Raw genomic sequence first — 23,426 nt, forward strand, 5'->3', positions numbered from 1 at the left:
TCAGCCAAGACAAAGGACTATCTGATGGAATATAAAGACAGATTATTTATTTGCAATTCAACAAAAATGATCGAAACATTACAGTTTTAAAATGTTCTGATAAGAAGATTTCTTATATTTGATGATAAGTTCTGAAGACTGGGATTTTTAAATCCGTCTTGAGGTTTAAAACCACGGTGCATTAAAGCGACTTATCTGTGTAATCAACAAATTATGAGAAAAAAGTTCTGTTGGCCTGAAGTAAAATTTTCTGTCTAAAGTTTCAATATATTTTGAAACTATAAATTAACTATCAAATGCGTCATAGAACAATAAAGCGTACAAGTGGTCATGTTACGCCTCTAAAAGTATTTATTCAAAGAATTAAAATAAAGAGTCAAAGATGTGGCAATATACAAACTTTTCTTCTTGTCGATCTCTAGTAGAAATTTAACTTAACTTAACGATCACTGTACTGTCAAACACAACAAAATTTTGGTCATTTATAAGCCTTGGGTTTTACAGCCCTAAAATAATTTTTTTTTTCTGGGACATGAGCTTTTATCGATCCGTTGACAATTGGTAGAAAAAAGTTTCGGAAGGAGCTAAGATGAAATTAATTGTAAGACTGGCCTTAACTTATTGTTCAAGAGGCTCCCCATTAATCGGTCTTTAAGCCGCAGAACTTAGCAAGGAGTCTGCAACTTCAGTAAGTCAGGAGGCAAAAACAAATTTCAGGCAACGATATTAACAAAACTGGAGAAAGAAAATCAATTTGATCTGAATGCTTGCTCGTGCGCATATGTGCGCTTTTGTTTCGCATACTGTATAATCATTTCCTACGAACTTCAGTTGCCGTAAAATTCAGAAAGTAACGCCACCTCCCCCCCCCCCCCCCCCAAATAACGGTTCCCCGAAAGAAGCATTAATTTTATACTTTCCTATTGAACCTCGAAAGTTACGGTCCACCCGAAAGTAACAGCCCACCCGATAGTAGCGACCAGTTTGAAGAAGTCACTATAAGACAAAATCACTGATCTCAAGCGCAATGCGGAAGGATCAGCCTGACTTCAGGACTGAACAACTTGAAGAGTTATTTGTGATTTTATTTCGAACTTAAGTGAATCTTTCTTGTCTTTCTTGAAACTGATTTATAAGCTGTATACCGCCGTATATGCCCTCCGCTGCTCTTCCACGGGGGTGATGCCCACATAAGAAGGAAAGGGGTGCCCTTCGGAAATTTTGAAAAGAACCCCAGAGGTCCCAAGATTCTGTTTTGTGGACGTGTCTTGAAATGTTTTTCACCCCTAAGGGGTACCAATTCAAAAGCAACACATTATCTCCTGTCATATTTTTTCGGCTGGACTTTTTGTGGCTTAACACCCGAAGAAGTACCAAAACATACAGCGTTTTTAACCCCAAAAAGGTACGACCACCCCGGTCCTTTTTATATGGGATTTCAACCCCCTCCCCCCCCCCCCCGGTGCTCTACATCATGCTGGCTAATGAAAATTATCATTAATGAAAAACAATGAAGCTTGCCATTTGATTTTGAATGAAAAATAGTATTTGATTAGTAAATCTTATCAACAACACTTACCTGTCTCTATGTATGTACATACTTTGACGTGTATTCTTAAACGAGTGAAAATCAAATGCCAGCGTCCATACAAAGAGGCCATTAGGATATTTCTTGCTGTCGATCGATGACAGCCAAAAAAAGTGGAATCTCTATATATTACAGTCTGTCAACAGAGATGTCAATCAGTTCCAAATTCGCCCACGCTTGAATATTGGGGCACTGTGAATAAACAACTACTGCTGGCCGAACTGAAAGGAATTTTGCGGAGCGTTTAATACAGTTTTACGCAGTGCACGCTTCTGATATCGATTTCTACGTGAAGCGTGGTCGTGCAGACATCGCAAGATCTCGAAAGATACAGGAATATTCAGTAGGTAATTCTAAAGGGGTCTTGAGGCTTATCACAGGATGTGAAATGTCTGCAGTTGTTCTAGTTCGCGGTTTGAAAAGTCATTTTGTCTCGCAGCAGTTGGAGGAAAACGGCTACCATACAAAGGTTAGTTGTACACTGGGTGCTCGTATTAAGTCAGTTTTTACTTAGTCTGACAGCTTATTGCAACAGTAGAATAGACAAAAGAAACGTTTGTCAAATTGTGGTCGACCGCTTTTATTATAAGATTTGGTACAAATCAATTAAGATTACATACAGTACCAGTTCCGACTATTGCTCAATAGAATCAAAAGCTGCTATAGCGAACCTTTCTTTGAATACGTTTAAAGTTGATTTTCACAGCCGGCTGATCCATTCAGCTCGAAGTCTGGTATCCAGAGGGGCCCTGAAAAATACGTCAACTTCGGTTCGATGTACAAAATGACATAGACAAATGTTTAAGGATGTTTTTAATGTATTCCTGTCACGTCGGTGGACTGCACTAAACAAAACGTTTACCTTTTCTTTTTCTTTTTCTTTTTATATATATATATGTAACTGGGGCACACGCAGATCCTAGAATTTATCTACTGTATATTTGAGATTATAAGACTTATAAAACTCTGTATTATTGTTTTGTTAACTCATTTTCGTTTCTAAAGAAAACCGAAAGACATATAAAAAGTACCTAATTATTCAGTTTTCAAAGGTTTCATTAATATAAATTCATTTACATGTAACGACATCGTGTGATTTCTATATATATTTTTTTTTTTTTCAGGTTATTGCAAAAAGAATGTTTTGTTACTTAATCTTCAACCAGAATACATTCTTATGTAAACGATTCTTAAAAAAAAGAGCGCGATTGCCAGAAAATTGGAATTAAATCATTTTACACAACATACATTCGTCTGACAGCCTTAAAAGCATCAAAGCTAGAAGCTTGTCGCTGATTTATTCGTGCTCTACTGCTCTGACTGGTTTGGTAACGATTCACTTGCTGAGCTACCCGGCTTTTTTAACGTGCTTCAAAACACATGGTATTTGAGGAGACTAGAAAAACTACTCCCCTTGTAACAAATCTTTTATTTGGGTTCACGATAGGATTATATTTCGTCTGTAGAAAAGTTTTTTTTCTGTCTCTTTAAACATTTGGCATAACCCGGGAGACAACCAGCATACAAGCGACAGAAAGGCTTTTCTCGCCTCACTGAAAACGTACGAGTCTAGTAAGAAAAAAGACCACTTCACCTTGTGTCACGATGACATCACATGCCAACATTTCACGAAACAAGCACGTGAAAGAGGTGCCCTGAAACGCAGAAGAGGTACAATGTGCGAGTTTCAATCAACCAATCAATCAATCAATCAATCAATCATTCAACCCATAAGAGTTTGCGTTAGATTCAACTAGCGAGACCTCAGCTATGTGACAATCGGTTTTTAAATGACTTTTATTAAATTACATATTCACATCTAACTATCTTTCACCGTCTACAGATCGCCGAAGAATTTTGTTAACATCCATTACATTGCAAACGCTCTTTCAGTGTAAAATGTCTCCGTATATGTTTGAGGGGTGCTCACGAAGCAAATGTACATCAATATACATTAATTTCGTTAAAATCAAACTTTATACAACTGAGGGTTTCGTCTTGTCATTCTAACCTAATTAACATGATTATATTTTAGCGGATCACCATGTCAATGATTCGTTTGGCGGGAAAATATCAGCGACATCGCCTGTTGTTCGTCAGGTCCGTGAATTGCGGTCATTCTGGAATGCACAGTAAAAAGAAATGCGCCTTTTCTTCAAGGCTTACCTTCAACTTTCAACGTTATGAGAGTCGTTTTTATTTCTTCGATTTTTTTTTTTTAATTTGCTCTGTCAATTCGAATCGTGCACGATATGGAATGTAGATAGTGGGTTTTTGAACAATCTGGAATTTTGCTTTCTCTGTCAAGCCTCCCTCTTCTTTAAATCCCCAGTCAAATAAGTCAATCCCCACCCCCCCCCCCCCCACTCCCCCCGCAACCCCACGCCCTTTTTCTCGGCATAAAGCATAGTAAAAATGACATAATTAACCGGACTCAACTCGCTCAATACCACAGAAATTGAAGCTTTTTGTCTTGATTATATTGTCCTTCAAAATCAATCAGTATTCCATATAAATGTAAAGAATTTTAATTTGAATCGCCATCGTCAAGACCCTCACTCCCTCCACCCAATCACCACCGTGCATTAAGACTTAAAATTAGAAATCTCCAAGATTGTTCTTCGTACCTGTTTGGTTCCAATTCGACACAATAATTTTACTACCTCTCAACAATAAGGGATAGGAACACACCGTTCTGTGAACTCCTTCATTTTTTTTTGTTGTTTACCTAAGGTCTCGTCCACGGCTACGCCGGAGAAATTTAAAAACGCACAATCACCGGTCATCTTGGATTTGTGTTTGAGGAAACCTCAGGCATGGAAATCACATGACTAACGTGACTACATTATTTTCGAAATGCGCCTTTTTCAAAATGTTTTCCGTCCACACGAAAACGCAGAGCCGGCGTTTTCAAATTCCTCCGGTTTGAAAAGCGTTTTCGAAAAGCCCCGTTTTCGTGACGGATTAGAGTGGACGGAAGGCCGAACGGTAGAAATAAAGTTACGTTTTCAAACTCCTTTAACGTAGTGTGGACAAGGTCTGATAATTTTGACTAGAATTTCGTCAAACTGACGGCATTCAGATCATTCTCTTCGAGTTGTAAACACTCCCATGAAAATTCGAAAAACCTTGCCAAAACTCCCCGCCGACTACAGAGCTCACTAACCCACAAACAAACACGTGTTATTTTTCATTCACTTTAGCTAGCATTTCACAAAGCAAGCCGAAAGTAATTATGACCTCAAGCAAGGATGTAATTTTTCTTACATGACTTTAAATGTGTCAGACTTGGTAAGCATTTTGCACATTGTTATTGTAGCGTTTTGTACTGCGAGAGAGGTTCTTTCTATTTCGGCACATGAAATTTCGACAAAAATTGCAAAAATCCCACTGTTTTAATTTGATGTACTGAACAATTCCTGTGGTCTGCGACAAGTCCACATCGCAACAAACAAAGAAGACTAACTGGACAATCTTGTTTTTGCAAACAACTAAACCGGTTTTCATAATTAGTCCAATTAGTCTCGTCATTGTTTTTCAAAATGTTGACGCTTTTATTTGCGCTGACCAAAGTCCGTCATAACGTCGTATAGGACAGATGGAAAACGGTCACGTTAAAACGACTAAAAGCCTTGTAGACAAAAACCTTGAAATGGAAACGAGTCCGCAGCGTGTCTTCATTGAATTACTTGTAAGTAAAAGATTTTTGTTCCTTTTTCCATTGACTGACGGTGATTTGAAATGGTTACTTTAACTAAGACTTTCTTTATTTGTTCTCGCTACTTAAAGTGGCTTTAATCAATATTACTATCATTGGCATCCTGATTTAGATCTTTCATTGCTTACCATTGAACCAATTTTAAAAACATGTACGGAAGAAGAGCAACTATTTTTTGTTAATTCACGGTGACTCTTGCCGTTTTCCATGAATGCAATAATCTCAACTCAAAAACACATCTTCCTGGTGGTGAATGAAATGTTTGTCAAAGATCCAAGAATGACCGAGGATATATTTTTAAACGTGTAAGTATTTTGTCAGGTGTCTAACGTAGCAGAGAATTTACACAATGTCTGAATGGCACACTTGCAGATCGTGCTCATACGCAGGACAAATGTTTGCATCTACAGATATCAGAATAAGAAATTCAGTGTCTGTGGATGCGTGTCACACAGTCGGAATTGAACTAAATTGATTGTTTTAACAGAATATTACTAATGTGGGCGTTAAAATGTCATTATAATTATGCTATCTGATAGTCCTCAATGTATATTTGACCACATTTTTTCCCAACGAAATTTCTAGAAAACCGATTAAAAAACTGTATAATATGCAGGTTTGTTCGCGCTGAGGTAAGCTTTCAATAAATTGATACTTTCAATTATCTACTCAAATATCGGCATTTTCAAATGGAGTGTTTATTTCTGAACTTCACTCTTGTGGTATACCCCATTTAACGCTGACATATAATGTTGTGATAAATGCCGTGAATAGTCAATTGGTATCACTTGAGATAATATGGAAGCACTAATTTAAATTAATTTACGGCGCGGTACAGTAAGCCTGAGGGCTCAAGGTTGATAACCTCATTTGTTAACCTGTGAGCTGGCTCCCTAGGGGGTATTGGGTGAAAAACAAATCAAACCGACTGCCATACACTTTTTTTTAATAAGTATATATACTGTTCTTATAAGAATGTATGCTCTTTCAATGTATTTTAGTCAGAAAAAACGGAAAGAACCAGAAAATAAATTGCATTTGCACGCCATTCTTTTCAGCGGTGAATTATAGTTCATTTAAAAAACATTATGCGATTTTATTGTACGTATACGTAATTTATTTTCTTTCAACACTAAAAACAATATGTTCTTAATAAAATCTCAGCCTTTGGGTATATTCTTAATATTTTCTTAACATTTCGCCAATTTCAGCCGGAATATTCTTATAAAAAAGACTCTTAACTGAAGTCTCCCTTGTAATCTTGTTCGACACCGAGTCACCCGCATCCCATTCGTGGTGACTGTCAGTGTTGAAGTGTAATTCGTTCCCTGATGTTCGTCTTGACGTGTTTCCAGGCCTTCTCCTCTCTCGCTCCGGCAGGGAGGGCAGATAAGAGACCCTAGGAACGAGGTTGGGTTCCAGGTTTCTAGTTCTAGGTTGTCTGGCTACTAGGTAAAGGATCATAATGCTAGAGGAAGAGCTGTGTTTCTGTTCGCGCTCTTTCTCGTTTAAGCTCCACTACCTCTCCTCAGCTAGAAGCGCTTTTCTCACTTTGCATGTTAATTTCGTCACTCCTCGATCTGTCAGTCCGTCAACCTCGTTTCCAAGGTTTCTCATCTCTCCCTCCAGGGGAGCGGGGATATCAGAGACCCTGAGAACGAGGTTGTCAGTCCGTCTGCTCTTCCGCAGACAATGAAATCATCGATTGCTTAAAACTAGGATTACCTTTTTAGGCGTGGAATTTAACTGGTTCGTTCACTTATTTCGATCTTTATTTGTTAATTTATTAAAAATTTATGTTTATTTTATTTTATCCACTGATGGTTTGCAACCAATCCTTGGCGGCCATATTGGATGATACAAGCAAGTTAGTTAGAAATCTTTTGAAAAGGCCATCCAATATGGCGACGATTACGTCACGAAAACTAAAAATTTAACTTCACACTGTCGGATTCATTCCTTTATTCAGACTCAAAGTTTGAGACGTGGTAGTTACTTTTAGATTTAGGACTGTAACGTTTTTGTTGCATCAAATGCAATAATCGCTTTACTCGTATCCTTCTCTTTTAAGTCACCAGATGACAAAAAACCAACCCGACTACACTTGGAACCAGACCCCAACATGAACGCGACCAGCCAGGTGGCAAAATTCGAACCAGAATCACCCCAGTCCCCGGGCGCGGACTCGCAGATGTCGTTTAATGTTTACGAGGCAAGACTTTCCGGTAGTGGAGATTCTTGCCTGGGTGCGCTGCTTCCAAACAGTGCGAGCAAGATAGGCTTCCTTCCAGATCACCTCACCAAGGACGGCGGCAGGATGGTGCCAGGATATTCAAGACGAATCCGGCAACTGTCTGTGTGCTTGGTACTTTTCATTGCGGTGTCTTTGGTAATGGCTGGCTTGTTCGTGTGGAGAGTGATTTATTACGATTCTGAGGACAAAGCTGAAGCAACGACTTTTAATAACAAAGAGGTAGACTGAAATTATAAAACTTACATTTCATCATAAATTATCTTGGTGTAAGCTGGCCGCTTCGTAATTCTTTTTAAGGCGGCACCTTTCAGGGTAGAGAACATTCACTGTTAGGTACTTTCTGAAAAACGTGATATAGATATGAAATATATGATATGTTATAAATTTCATGCAAACAACAATGATAAGGGGTAATATATGCATTATCTTCTACTATTAGTGATTATAAGTACTTTTCACCTCGTATTAGCACAAACGTAATAACTTGAAGAGTTTTTACTCGACTGCGGGTTGATTATTCGCTTTCCTTGGTTGTACATTCGATCTAAATCAGTCTCACAACTTTTCCGTGAATCTCGCGCGATACATTTTTCGACGGTTTGCCATTTGAACGTTTCAACTGTCGTTATAAAACTGGTAATTTACCAAAAATTGAAACATTTGAGTGGGTGGATTTTGCTGTTAAAGTACGCTTTCGTCATTTAATTGGAGAAGACAGCTGGGAGAACATCAATTTATGATAGAACACTAGCAAAACTGTAAAATGAACATCGCTAGCTACAAGAATTGAGACCGAATTTGTATCTGGACACACCCTACGAAATCTACTGCTTTTGGGTTTTATATTCTATTTGCCAATTTTGCCGGCTTTTTTTCGTTATTGTTTCCTGAATAAAAGGCTAAAATGCTGCATTCTTAGTTTTATTATGAAAACATACTATTAACATATTATGGGTTTCCTTTCAAACAATTGCATTATAGAGACGATATGAAAATACACTCTGTATTTCAAGTTGTACCTCAGTACACATCTTCTGCAAATGTTCAGCCTAATACCAGCTGCTTTCTAATGAGAACATTGAGACCAAAAACAGACAGTACTGCGTTCATATAAGCTAAACGCTAGTAAGCCTTGGTCGTGAAAAACTACCTTGGCTAACTTTCCTGAATTTTGTGCGTAGTGTTAATGATCTTTTTAAGGTGTTAAAAGACTTCATGTTTGAATCGTTTTGAAAATTGCATGTAGTCACTAAATAATTGACATTAATTTTCAAAGAGAACTTTTTGCTGCTACCACTCAAAACAGTGGACAGGTTTCTTTTTACGGCAGCTGTCAATTTCCTCTACTTATACTTTGAAGGTTGATTTTCAAAACCATTTAGATCACAAATTTGAAATAAAAGTCCTCATTATTTACACAGGGTAGCCAGACTGCGAGCAAGTCTTTTCAAAAACAAATTGTGTGCGAGGAAGGAAGCGACAATTTTAAATAAAAATTAATTTAATGGACTCGCTTTTCGATAAAGTTTATTTTCCAATAGGTACGGCAAATAATCCATGCTTTTCAGTATATTATTTATTGGTGAAATAAAAAGTATGGTTTTCTATTGACCTTTGAGAATAACTGCACGTTTGAAACTTCATCTTGAAAGCGTTGAAGGTCAATGACAATTTCGTTATTATTTCTAGAACCTGATTAGGGGTTCAATTTCTGTTTGTTTAGAAATCAACATTGTCAAATCCATTGTGTTCTATTGAGATTAAATGTATTTTCTAAGCGGGTGATATTCAAACAATACTTAGGAACATAACTGCATTTATTGCAATACAGTCCGGAAGTAACAAGATCGTGACAAACGCCACCGAAATGAAGTTTGTTTTGTGAATCCCGCTAGGAAACCAATATAGTGCAAGTGGAAAAGCAACGGCAGCTGTCATACACCGAACCTTTTTCAAAACTGACACGAAAACATTTAGTCTAGAAATTTCTACTTGACTAAACTCCTAAGTAAAATCAAGGTGACATTCTCTTAATTATTATACATGTTTTTGGCCAAAAAAACTATTGTGTATTGAAAGCATCAGTTTTTCTTTTATCTTGATGCAATTATCTGCAATTAAATGAAATGTTAGTTTAAGAAACATATCAAACCAGAGCGACCTACACTTTAGAAGAGTTGCAACAAACCAGTTTCGGATATTTTTATGTCTGACAGATATACGAAATCTGTGTTTAAAAATGTGAATCAGACTGTCATTATTGTTAAAAAATATCTGGATAATGGAATAACGTTCATACTTCAATTGAGACATTTGCATATTTTAGAAGCCAAAAGAAATAACACCCTTTTGCCTGGGGCAACTTGAAACGGTAATAAGTGATCGTAAACCTTGTCATGGTAGCGCAGGCGCGCGTTGTTGGAAGCCGCTCACTCCATGACAGCCAAAGCAGCGATTCAGTCCGGGCAGCAGGTGTCCCTAAATAGGCGGAATTACATGTATGTTTCGACTCTGTGAAGAGACTGCAGAAACTAATGATATTATCGATAGCTTTTTTACGATAACTGCAGAAATTATCTCGCGCTCATTGGCTAATTTTCGTTGTCAATAAGCGGACAGACACGTGAATTTATAATTTATGCGATGCGTCAACGAGCGAGGACGGGTAATTTGACAATTTGTTATCGTGAAAAACAAATTGACGTCAGTTTTTAATGCGTCTATCCTGTTGTTGACAATGAATTTCGTCACAACATTGTCAAAGTAGTCTGCGGATCCACAGTTACTTTGACAATGTTATGAAGAAATTCATGGTCAAAAACGGAACAGACGCATGAAAAACTCACGTCAATTTGTTAAATCGACTTTATAAAACAAAACGGGAAAATCAAATGCTGGAGATGCTATGGTATGTCGGGTCATGATTGGTCCATGTAGTCAATGCAAGAAAGCTGTTCTCTGATGATTTCAGTATTTAACATCAGTTTTGAGATTTTAATGACGACTGCGTGCCGCCAGTCGATGTTTCTCTTTTCATTCGCTGGTTGTCGGCTTTTTTGAAAACAGCGCAATTACACCAGGTGCAAAAATGCGAAAACCTTAATTATGCAAATAATTCGATGAGAAGTATTAAATTTCCTTAAACTTAAAATGTCTCGCAAAAGATTGTACTGATTAGTGCCATTTATCTACCTACATCACTAAATGATTTAGCGATGTATGTCGATAAATGGCACTTTTAGCCGCTAGTGTGCAGTGTCGTTTTCTGCTGTGAATTTTTCGTTGTGGCCCCTTCAAACTTCCGACTTACAGCCTTCTTGCAATGAATATACCTTGATTGGTAACGGTTTCTTTCCAATTTTGAGTAACTTTTGTCGCCGACTGATTAATTACAATTAATGAGTCTCAGAGGAATCGTGCGTGCTAGACGTATTATACGTATAAGTAAACACGAAAATAATGTGCGTTAAACGTTAACTGAGTTTACCGAACTACCTTATGTAGAAAGCGCGCGGAGCATGGCTAATGGTTTCCTTTCTAGACTCTGGTTCACCTAGTTCAAACCTCAGGGATATAACCGTAGGGTATAAGGGGATTATTAGGACAACCTGACAAAATATTGGAGGTAACTTCCAGCCCGGGGGTATACCCATCTCATGCCGTATCACTAACCCCTCCTCATCTCATCGCATTGTATAAATTGTGTCCTTAGGATCCGAAAACCTACTGTCCTGTCCGAGCGAAAGCAGTTCCTTTGAACATTCTACCCAAAAGCATTCAAGATGCACTGACCGAAATTGAGGAGCGGCTGAAGAAGGCAAACACTAAGGATGATACGGTAGGACAAGAATGATATCAATCAGGGTTGTTCACTGGACTGCGATTTAAAAGTTCGAAAGTTTGGACAATTTATAGCATTGGCGTGAACAACAAGTTGATGGATGTGAAGCCTTGCCATATAAAAACGTCAGTACAAATCTCAGTGGTTTGAAATTGGCAACCTTCTGATTTCATTATGCTTTTTCTATTTCTCTTTGACAAGGTCACGTGAAAGGGACCTGCAAAAAGTCTATTGTTTTCCTATTTTGTTTATTTTTGTTTGTTTGTTTTAAAATTAACAAATTGACGTCAGTGTTTTATGCGTCTGTCCTCTTATTGATCATAAATTGCGTCATAACATTGTCAAAGTGGCTGTGGAACCACGAGCTGCAGGCAAGTGGTTCCGCAGTAAACTTTGACAATGTTATGACGAAATTTATCATCAATAAGAGGACAGACGCATAAAACACTGACGTCAATTTGTTTTCTACAATAACAAAACCTTAAAATGCTCAAATGCCGGGAATAAATGATGGGGAAGAGACGCCGTAAACTTACCGTAAACAAAGATAAGTGAATTTTATTCAAAATGACGCGAATATTGTCAATAGCGTTTCTCCCTTTTTGATTGGCTACTTAAAAAAGTCCGTAAAACCTCATTGATCAACAACAGATCAACAACAACAGTTTATTTTTTCTACTACTGTAAACAACTAAAAGAATTTACAAGAATTTATCGCAGTTTGACGGCTGAAAGGTGAACTTGAGAGCTTGCAGAAATTAAAATTTTACTCGTCTGTATTCTTAATGACTATAAAATGAGCCAAACAGCGCGCGAGAAATTAGACAGTTATTGTAAAACAACTGTTTGCTTTTGGGGGAGTTCGCTTGTTAGTTCGTCAGTTATGCTCTTACTTCGTAAACAACAGCTGTCGCTAACCAACCGTATACATGTATATGGCACAGGTTCCAGAAAGTGTTGTCTTGATTCACCCAATAGGTCTCCATCATGGCTAACGTTGTGTACATGGACAAAGTGATTTGGGAACGTTCATTTGGTAGAATGAACAACTCGAACCCCACAGCGCCAAAACTCTCCAGTAGTACAGTGTTCCCTATAGCAAGTGTTACCAAAGTTTTAACGGTAAGTTTAACAACCGTCAACAGAACTCTGATTATTTTCCTAGTTGCTTGTGCACTTGACTCATCTACGTCTGCCCTTAACTGTCGCTCATAAGCCCTCCCGCTTATAAGTCCCCCCCCCCTGTTTATAAGCCCCCTCTCGGGTTAAAATGAAAGAAATTCGATTTACTATGTTTTAGCACTAAATTAAACTTCCAGTACATGAAAAAACGTATTTCGATCAACACTGCTGTAGCTCATTGCCAAACAATTTCAGTTTCTTATTTCGCTAATAAGCTCCCCTGCGAATACACGCCCCTCCGTTTAAAAGCCCATCAAAAACCCCTTACGAAGTTGTAGAAACCCAGGGCTTGTGAGCGGCAGTCCTAGCTCGCGCCAGTCTCCTGTCGGCTCACTACTAGAGCTTCCTAATGATGTACGGAGGGTCAAAGATTCCACTCGTGTTTGGAGAACTCAATGACATTTTTATCAATTAGCATATGTCGCGCTGACTTGACCATCTCCATCAAGATCCATTTTAAGGTGGTTTTCAATACACTGTCGTAAAAGCAAGTGAACCAATCTGGCCAATTATAAAGAACACAAACAAGGCAGCGAACCAATCAAAACACGAAGCAAATACATTTAGGTGGCACAAAGCGCGAGAAAACCAGGGCATGCGAGGGAGTTGCGAGTGATTGGTTTTGGTCTTAACTTTGATAGGTGGAAAAAGTGGCGTGACCTTTTTTCAACCAAAAGCGTATTAATTTAAATCAAGAGAAGGTCAGGGTAACCTTTTACCTTGATCTTATCTAACTTTCGACACTCAATTCTCAAACTCATTAATAACCCATCAAGTTAATACAAAGAAAATCACAACCGTGAAGGAGTTTAATTAGCATAGATTTTGACGATTTTGCTTCCTCCATTTACTCCTTAGATTTTTTGTTTCGATCGAGAAGATATATCAAAACACTCGAGACAGTGTTTCATCGGCTATCCAAGGCTAGCAAATGTTTGGTGGGACACTGACCGTGTAGCAATCTCCTAGAGCGAGGACAGTACTGAATATCAGTCTATATAAAACATAAACGGCACACAGGCACACAGCAATAATTGTCAGTCTTTTTAAAACGAATTATTTATAACTGTTATTGGAAATGTGTCTGTTTTGGAGATGAATTGTAGTGTTGTTGTTGTTGTGTTTATTCAGGCGTTGATGCTCTACAAGCTTTATTACGAGAAGAAGGTTAAGTCGCTGGATGATCCATTCACGAAGTATATGCCAAAGTTCTCAATAAAAGATCCGTTCAATTCTTACGAGATCGTCCTGAGGTAGGTCAGTGTAGCAGTACCTAATACCATTACAGATTGTCTGTCTGTCGATCACCTGAAGCAATCGATAATATTGATTTATTGATCGATCAACTCTTTATAAGTTTACAAAAAAATGGCTAGGATTTCTTTGAACTTTCGGAATACTGTTAACTCTTGTTGCGAAAGAATTAACTTTACCTGTTTAATTAGAGCTTATACCACTGAAAAAAATCCAGTTCTTATTAAAGTTTTCAACTAATATCTGCAAACAGTGCTGCGGCAAAACAGAGATGTTGTTCTTCTCTATATTTTTGTTCCTTAGGCAAATGGTTACTCACATGTCTGGATTTCCAAGGGAGGCGCCATGTTTATCTCAGAAAGGACCGATGCTTTGTCCAGATAACAATACTGTCATGTTAGAGAGAATAAGGAATCTTACGCTTATTGCTCAACCAGGCGATAAAGTCAGTTACAGGTCTGACATTTGTTATATCTATGTTTCAATTAAGTTATTTTAACGTTTTCATATATATATGTAACTGGGTTACAAAATTTGAAACACTCAAAAATCGCTCTTATATTTTCCAGTTTATAATGGTAAATTAGATTGTTGACAACGGTTTTACGTTATCATGAAGCAATTTAGGTTTTGGACTTCTTGGTCAAGGACTGGCCTTCTCCCAAAACACTTCCTATGAAGACTGGACGCGGAAAAACATTTTTGATCCACTAGAGATGCATGATTCGGCATTCAAGTTAACTCCTGAGTAAGTACCATCTATTGCTAATAAATTAATGTGAAAAAAAATTCTTTATTACTGAACTTCAGCTAGTAGCTAAGGCCCCATCCACACTACATCGGAGGAGTTTGAAAACGGTGGTTTCACTCTGAAAACGCATCAAATGTTTTCCATCCACACTACGCCGTAGAAATCTCAAAACGAAAAAATCAGCGGCCATCTTGGATTTGTGAGAAAAACTCAGTCAGGGAAATCACATGATTGTCGTGACGTCATCGTTTTCGAAAAGTTCCGTTTTCAAAATGTTTTCTGTTCACACTAAAACGCAAAGCCGGCGTTTTCAAATTCCTCCGCTTTGAAGAGCGTCTTTGAAAAACTCCCTTTTTGTGACGGATTAGTGTGGACTGTAGGCCTAACGGTAGAAATAAAGCTGCGTCTTCAAATTTCTCCGACGTAGTGCAAACGCTGCCTTAGTTTTCTTACTGAACTTCAGCTAGTAAATAATACTTGGTCCGATTTCCGCGCGTCATGTTTTCAAAAGGAATTCAAAATTACATGACACTTTTTAGTGTACGAAACATGAACAAGGGTTGATGAGTGCAGGAACTAGATGGAGGATAGTTTCCAACTCAACTGAAGCAGTTGCAGGGTATTGATTTAAGAGTCAGGTCTTACACAGGGTATTGAATTTTTGGTCAGGTCTTAAATAGGGTTGGGAAAATCGCAGATTTTGGTCTTAAACAGGATAAGAGTTTACCTCCACCCGATTTTTTCTGAGAATAACCACGAGGAACTACGAACCAAGAATGCCAAATTGCCTACTAACGCTATTTTTGAAGCACTTCCTAGATAAGTTGTACAGATTGATTCAAATAGTGCTGTGTGTTGCCAGAACAAAACAGTTGTTAAAGATAGCACCTGCCACAAGACTTTCGGTCCATGCGTATGAATCCGCAAATCTTTATCTCTACAGGTTAAGACGGAGAATTCCCGTGGGGTATCTGAAAAAGAAACCCCAGGAGCCGGTTGAATGGGGCTGGGCAAACCCGGCGGGAGGAATGTTCACCTCCCTAGCAGACATCGCAAAGGTAACGTTGAAACTATCAGTAAATTGACCCTTTACTCGTTTGAACATTCTTTAAATAACGCAGTTGGTTGAGTGATAAGGGTGTCAAAGGTTGATAACCGGTATACAGTAAAAGACCGCTTGTAAGTGGTTTAGCCAAGCAAGATCAATCAGGTTCTTATATGTCGGTTTCAGTTAAATGACGAACTCTTGTTATAGAGGAAACACTACTTATAATTTATGTAATCAGTTTTGTTAGGCTGGGAATAACACAGTTTTGAATAAATACTTTATATTTAAGGACCAAACCCAAGTTTATTTATTTTCCTGGTAATCAACAACTATATCTCCTTTATTGAAATTAAGAACCTACTTAGCTAAAATGCCAATTGCTGGTTTTGAGTGTCACGCAATTCAAAATAGATTAAAATAAAAATCAAAACCGGTCAATAGATTAAGTCCAGAATCTAAGAATTGAAAGAAGGTAAATATGCAAAGACTCTCGCCAAAATTCTGGTCACAGGAATTTTCCTTATGCGAGATATGCGGAGAAATTTTTTACCCAAATTTATAGAGATTTGTATGGAGACGCCATACTGGTGCCCATCCGTATGGGCACCAACATGGCGGCCGGAAACCGACAGAAACATCTGTCACTGAGTTTTGCTACAAAAGCGTCCATTTATCCCTCGAGGAACTCTAAAACATTAAAATAATAGTTTTTCTAAGACATGAACTGTTCAGATAGCCAAGTTCCCCGAAATAAGTGACTTTTTTTAACCATCATGATAGCTCTCTAGGCCGTCATGTAAATGCCGCGTCACGCAAAAGCTTAGAAATTCAAGCGTAGTGTATCACAAAAGCAAAAACCCATTTGGAGCGAATATTTGTATGAATATTACTTTTCAGCTGCTCTTATACATCATTTAAGTAAAATTTCAGGAAGATCAATAGTTTTGTAGTTCGAATTTTAGTGACGTCATGTGAAAACCAGCAATAACTACCCCAAAATACAAAAACCTAATTTGCTAGACTTCACAAAATGATGGTTCTTATACGTGGGTTTTTATTGTATCTCGAATCAGTTCAAATGTTTCCAGCATCAAAATCACTTCTACGATCGATCAATAATCTCAAGACTTTGATACAAATTTTAATTGTTGTCTCCAGTTGGAAATAAAACTTTTCGATTCAATGGAAGAAGATGACTTTCTTTCGCCTGTTATGACGGAAGAATTTTTCTCTCCAGGTAAGTAATCGAATTTTATTTTGAGTTTGCTGATTTTGTCGAGCTGCGGCGTTGATTAACAGATCCCGAGTTGTGAAAAATGTTACAGCGACACATGAAATAAGAATTTATTATCCAACTGCAGCGAATACCGTCCAAATAACAGTACAAATATACAGTAGAAAACCTGTTTGCCGGACAGGTCGGCGCGCGCACGCAAAACTGTTACACTCTCCCTCTTTCACTGATAAATTTATTGACTACAGCAGTTGGATAATAAATCTCTTATTAAATGTTTTGGTATGTATTATCGCTTTATATTTTTACTCGTTCTGTCGTTGTTTGTATTTTGACTCGCCCTAATTAGGGCTCGTCAAAATACGGCACAACCCGTCAAAATACACGATTCTACGCACCAAAACATCTAATAAGAAACATATTTTTAGCTTGTAATCCAATTGCTTATTTTATTTTTAGTTTTCTGTATTTTGGGGGCGTTTCTAATAAAACAGTTATTCTACTCGCGCTTGTTGGATATTGGATCATTATCGCTGTATGCGACTCGTTGGCTATCTACCATCTCATATCCAACGCGCACTCGTGGAATAATTGTTAAGTATCCATTCGATCTGACCGCGTGAGCTCGTGATGCGACAGGTCTAAAGATCAACGGTGTTGGACAACTAAAACGTTATTAGACTCTTAAGCATATAGAAGCACTCTGAATTTTTCACTTTGTCGTTTTTATTTTGCCGGATTCACAAGACTCGTAAACTGACAGCACAGCGATACCACACCCATGTTGCATATATATAAGGAAAACTGCATTGAATAAATGTGATCGTCACCTAGGATATATATAGCATGTCTTGTTTTACCAACCATCTCGTAATTCTCAGAGCTGTAATCAATAGGCATGAAAGGTAACCACTAAGAATGATTAACATTTCAAATTTCTTTTCGACTTTAGCCTACATCCTGAATGGCAAACAGTTCATGGGATCTCCCTGGGAGATGTACCTTATGAACGGTTACCTTGCAAGAACAAAAACAGGTTACATGTACGGCTATGCATCAAACATCTGTTTGTTTCCTGAGCTGAAACTAGGTGAGTTCTAGCTTTCCGTGAGCAAAACATACACTGAACTCCGACGATGCCTCTCTCTACCCAGGTGAATAATTAGAAACTAACGAGAGACTGACCAAAGTTTGATAATAGATAGATCTGCAATGCGTGCAGATAAGAGTAACAATGATGGTATATACGTTAACAAAATCATTCCATGCGAGCTGCGTTTATATTCTGATTTAATTTCTGAGATAATTAAAATCAGGTTGATGAATATTCCTTTTTTCAGCTTTCAACATCTTCAACACAGGAAGTTTAAATGGTCTTTGTACGGATTTAGCGAGCAAGCTTTTAACGGCATTTCACGAGGAACTCATAGCGAGGGATAAGAAGGTGATCCGATTCATTTTAAACTTACAAATTGTAGCGTGACATTTATGATAAGCAATAAGCGACAGACTAATTCTTACAACAGGGAGAAGAAGGCACAAAACAGATAAAAAGGAGGGTAACTGATGACCTTCCCTTGCATTAAATTGAAATCGCAAATCACGCATCGCACCAAAATAAGCGGTCAACGGCATGCTCTTAAAAAATTACAGATGTGTTTTGCTCAAAGGCGGAGAGCGGAGAAGGAAACTTTCAGGTTAACGCCTTGAAACATACCCTACCCCAATCTCGCCAAAATTAACCACGGGCATAACCTTGCTCTTCCAGAGCACCTTCTTGGCTGGTGTGTCCCAACATGCCACCCTCTACTCCCTTCCAAATTTCATAAGCCTCTCCTGAATCGAATCTCGGCTCTGATCGAGTTGGAGTCTGGGGCCGGGTTACTGGAGTCCAACTGTTAACCCTTTACTTTCTTAGGAAAATGGAACGAAAACCATATATATGAAAGATAAGTACTATAAACTAGAGACAGCCGTCTTCTCCAAGGTCCAAAAAAGCCGAAACAGCTCCAATGAGACATTATTACGCCATTTTCTCCTGGCGAAGTCTTACCCTTCGATAATTCTATGTTAATACTATCACAATTTTTAGCCACATAAGACTGCTACGCCGGAGAAATTTGAAAGCGGGATTTTCACTCTGAAAACGCGTCAAATGCTGTCCGTCCACTACGCCGGAGATATTTGAAAACGCAACAACCACCGGTCATTTTGAGGAAAAATCGGACATGGAAATCACGTGATTTTCATGTCGTTATCGTTTTCGAAAAGCTCCGCTTTCAAAGTGTTTTCCTTCCGCGCTAAAACGCAAAGCCAGCGTTTTCAAATTTCTTCGGTCTGAAAAGCGTTTTCGAAAAGCGGCCTAAACGTAAAAATAAGGATACGTTTACAAATTTCCTTGAGCACAGTACAATCTTGCTGAGAATTAACGATTTCTATTGTTCAATTTACAGAAAGAGCATACAATCTCAGAAGAGGAAGCAGCGCCATATTTAGGAGAGTTTTATACGAAAGATGTGCCCACAATTCGCAGAGTGATCATAAAGCACCAAGAAGGACAAATGCTTTTTTTCGTGGATAAACTAGAGAAACTTCTTCTTAATCGTCTCAGTGGAACAACTTTTGAACTTCTTGACCGGAGAAAGGTCAAATGTATATTAATAGTAGTAATGGGAATCAATCACGAGAAAGTGCACTTTGACGCTCCTGGAAATTCCACCGGTTGGATTTCTCCCGGATTCACAGTGTTTGGATTTCATCCGCGAGGCAAAGCCTACTTCTACAGAGAACAGTTATGAGATCATTGTCTTGCTTTACCTGTCTCGCTGTGCGAATTGTTCTCAGCAGTTAACTTTTTTTTTCTCTACGTTGTTCAGTTTCCATGTTTGCACTGAACAAGGATAATAGTCATCGCTAACATGAACCTTAAACGAACTTCAAAGTTTTCAAAAACAAGCATTTCATTCCTTATCCTAGAGAAAACTTTCTGTAGAATCCTGACAAAAAAGAAATAGCTTTAAATGGAACTGGTAGCAATGAACAGGTCTCGAAGCCCATTATCTTCTGTCGCGGGTTAAACGCCCGACAAGAATTCAGTTTAAGCAGCTTTTAAGGCCCAGGTCAAACGTTGCACTTCACATGAGACGAACTAAATTGCAGTTTGAATCGATCCAAACGTGTAAAGCTCGACCGCTGGGTCAAACGTCGAACTTACATCGAATCTAGGTCTACATTCAGTCGGACGAACTCATTTGAGTCAAACGTCGAACTTATGATGAATTTGATGCTCTCAGTTTAGTTCGTCTCGTGTGAAGTTCGACGGTTGACCTGGGCCTAAGATTGGTGATGTATGTTTAGTGAGAAACATTTTTAGACGGGCACAGTGCGATGGTGGAGAAGTGAAGTCGAGTCGAGTCCATTTTCGTGACGTGTTCTTGACCGCGAAAAATGGCGCTTCACTCCACTCAGATGTAAAAATATATATCGATGCACCTCGTACTACTAGAGAAAATTCAAATAATATGTAAATATGTATCGAAAAAAGCTAATGTATTAGAAAATATTGTTCAATATGCTGAGGATAAGCTGCGATGGACTAGCAGTCCATCCACGAATGTAATAAACATTTCCTAAATATCGTTATCCAGACGGAGAGCCAATCCCCTAAAATTGTAGAATGGATGAAGATCAGTTCATCAAGAATTTCAATAATAATAATAATAATAATAGGTACTGTCAGACATACCCGCTTTGTAGGTATGGCTAACATTTACAATTACCCTTAAGAGGTACCACATTGGTTGCATCGAATGCCTCGTGCACAGGTATAAATATTCATATCATTTTATGCCTTTCTGTTTCCTTGTAAAGCTTCTACGCTTTTAGAATCTACCTCATTAAACCATGAAGTGTAATGGATGAAATGTGATAACTGATAAATGTGAATTAGCCTTTCGATGGAAATGTTGTCATATGCTAGAAAACGTCTAGTAAGGTAGACTCCTTCACCAAATCAACTAGGGGATGGACCATTGTTATTTGAGTGGGGGTGGGAGATGAGCAACTGTCTTAGGCAAGCCTTAGGTTGTGCATACTTGTTTGGGAGGGGGTGGGGGTAGGGTAGGCAATAGGTTGCGGAAGAATGCTGTTTTAAAACATCAAATTAATATAGGATCTGGTTAGTAGGAAGCACTTGCTGTACAAGAATTGTTTTTTGGAGAAAAAAACCCAAATGATAAATGTGACCCAAACCCCCCTCTCTCATCACCGCCCTCAAAAATATAATGGTCCGTCCCTAAGAACATTCTCATCAGTTTTATTGAGAGTAGCCCGTGGTGCAGCCGGACGTGTCGCAACTGAATCCTCGATATAGTGCGGTGGTGTAGCTTGTCTGTCACGCAGGGTATAATTTAAAGCAGTCCCTCCCAGAGCTTCATACTACAGAACCCAGAAGATAAGTAAGAGAAAATACCGTTTAAGGAGGCAATAAGCAACTTTGAGGGTACTTTCGAAAGTAATTGTAGGCATTGTTTTAGCGAATGTCATAAGAAAATCGGTTTTTGCGAATGTATTAAAATAGCGACATTCTCTCCACTATTGATTAGCTCAGTGTTGTGCATAAATGTACATACTAAATTACAGTGCAATATTGATGAACTAAAGGGGCAGTGGGAATGTTACTAGTATAATTGGCTTTCAAGATTGTGTGTCATTGCTCGCTAGTGTAAAGAGACTGTTGACGCATCAAACCCGGCTGTGCAAAATAAGTATTAGCTTACGATTTTGTCTTTTTTTTCTTCCTTTTTTTTTTTTCATTTGAGCCCAATAAACAACCAAAATCGGTTTGGAAGAACCGTTTACAGGAGTTTGAAGATAACGTGAAAGAGCCAGGGAAAGGCAAATGATTTCCACCTGCAAGCTTTCCGGCTGTCTTCAGATAAAACTCATTGTGGCTCGAATGTTTACGTGGCCAGACTGGAAACACAAGAGAAAAATTTCTATTTCATGTAACCTTTTGAAATAAAAAGGCCAAGGGAACTTACTCGTGTGGTTTCATTGGGCTGTTTCAAGCAGTTTGCATTGGACAGTGTTAACCGGAGCGACTTTTTTTCTGTTTCTCTCGGTGATCAGTTAGTTCACGGGCGGCGCAAAGAGAGATGAATAATCCTGTAGCCTTCTCGTCCATAGTGACTGATCTTTGAGCCAAAGGAAGAGGTTAATTTCTTTTATAAAATGGTTGTGGTTTTGGTAAGCCTCGGTTAACCTTTGGTTAACCGTTTAGTCAGGTTTTATGGCTGCCGTGACGCTAAATAAGCCTAAGTTTTGCCAAGAAAGCTTTTTTTACCAAAAGGAGAGATTTTTCGAGGTTTAGGCACAAAACTGGGCAATGTTTCAACTCTGGGCATGCGCATGAGCCAGGCATAGTGAACCATTTTACCACCGTTTTTGCACCAAAACTGATAACGTTGTTTTTCGACTTGCGACATCGGAATGTCGTCGATATCTAAACCTGATCATTGTAGGGAAAGGCCTAGCCTAGTACTACCATATGCTTATCAATAATATCTGGTGATATTCAAATTGATACGTCACAAGTGTTACAAAGAGCACGACCATGAAGTGGCCGCATAGGGCTACTTGGGCGTCAAAGGGTTAAAAATTAATTTATTTAAAACAATCTTCGCAGCGCAGCAACATTTGGACCATTATAGGATTTAAGTTTTTAATCTTATTGTAATTAATATACTCGTGTCTCTCATAATTTTAGGTTTTTAACTTTTATTATATTATTTATTTGTATTCATAGTTTTATTTTCTGAGAGCGACAAGTTTATTAGCCTTTGGCTATTAAGTGTTTAAAGGTAAAGGTAAACAAAATAAAGTCTTTATTATTATTAATGCGCGGAAAGTTAGTAATGCGAATTGACCAGTGGGAGTAAATTAAATTATAAACGTGTTGGAATCCTACGAACTATATGGCCCAACGAGGCTTTCTGCAGGTAAAGCATAAAAAACGCTTTCGAGCCAATCTCGTCCCTGGGATTAGCGATGACCGAACGCTCGACGCTCTAGACGAAATCAAAAAGCCAGAACCAAAAACTCTGGGTTTCCAGTTTGAGTGTGCGCACTCATTTAAGTTCAATAACAGTTTCTGAACATGCGTAAACAGAGTAACCGCTGTAAGTAATGCTGGCTCATACCCACTTTCCAATATTTCCCTGAGGTCTCAATTTCACGGTGCTAACCAAGGGATCACGGTCTCGGGGGGATGGGATTGCCCTTTCCCGTGAACCTTTGTTGTAAATAAATCCCTATATGGGATATGATTGTCCTCCTTGTATCGGGGGGGAAGTGTCATAACTAGCTCAGCCATGCATGACGACGGAGAAATATGTAATACAGCGATTATTGCGTTTTAATATAAGCGGACAAGTGTTATTGTTTTCGGTCAAAGCATTGTTCGGGAAAGCTAAGACAGTACATGCTAATTTTAGCAACTTAATTAAAGTGGGCATCGAGAAAGTGGATAACATGTGATAATGATTTTATCCTCCGT

General features: G+C 38.4%; 1 protein-coding gene across 1 annotated transcript; it reads left to right on the plus strand.

Moving 5' to 3' along the window:
- The first annotated feature begins 1,737 nt into the window (after positions 1-1,737).
- LOC145486925 (beta-lactamase-like protein 2) lies at positions 1,738-22,197 on the plus strand. The gene is made up of 12 exons (XM_081465633.1): positions 1,738-2,057; positions 7,378-7,779; positions 11,273-11,398; positions 12,380-12,523; positions 13,715-13,836; positions 14,141-14,293; positions 14,457-14,585; positions 15,532-15,646; positions 16,795-16,873; positions 17,823-17,960; positions 18,211-18,314; positions 19,324-22,197. The coding sequence occupies exons 1-12, from the start codon at positions 1,977-1,979 to the stop codon at positions 19,666-19,668; spliced, it is 1,938 nt and encodes a 645-aa protein (XP_081321759.1). The 5' UTR covers positions 1,738-1,976; the 3' UTR covers positions 19,669-22,197.
- The last annotated feature ends 1,229 nt before the right edge of the window (positions 22,198-23,426 follow it).

Source organism: Orbicella franksi, chromosome 5 (assembly GCF_964199315.1).
Source record: "Orbicella franksi chromosome 5, jaOrbFran1.1, whole genome shotgun sequence".
Classification (NCBI taxonomy): domain Eukaryota; kingdom Metazoa; phylum Cnidaria; class Anthozoa; order Scleractinia; family Merulinidae; genus Orbicella; species Orbicella franksi.

Coding starts and splice junctions, on each gene's coding strand:
- LOC145486925 (XM_081465633.1), top strand. CDS start 1,977: ATGTCTGCAGTTGTTCTAGTTCGCGGTTTGAAAAGTCATTTTGTCTCG. Junction 14,586..15,531: donor GCATTCAAGTTAACTCCTGA/GTAAGTACCATC, acceptor TTATCTCTACAG/GTTAAGACGGAGAATTCCCG. Junction 16,874..17,822: donor GGAAGAATTTTTCTCTCCAG/GTAAGTAATCGA, acceptor TTTCGACTTTAG/CCTACATCCTGAATGGCAAA.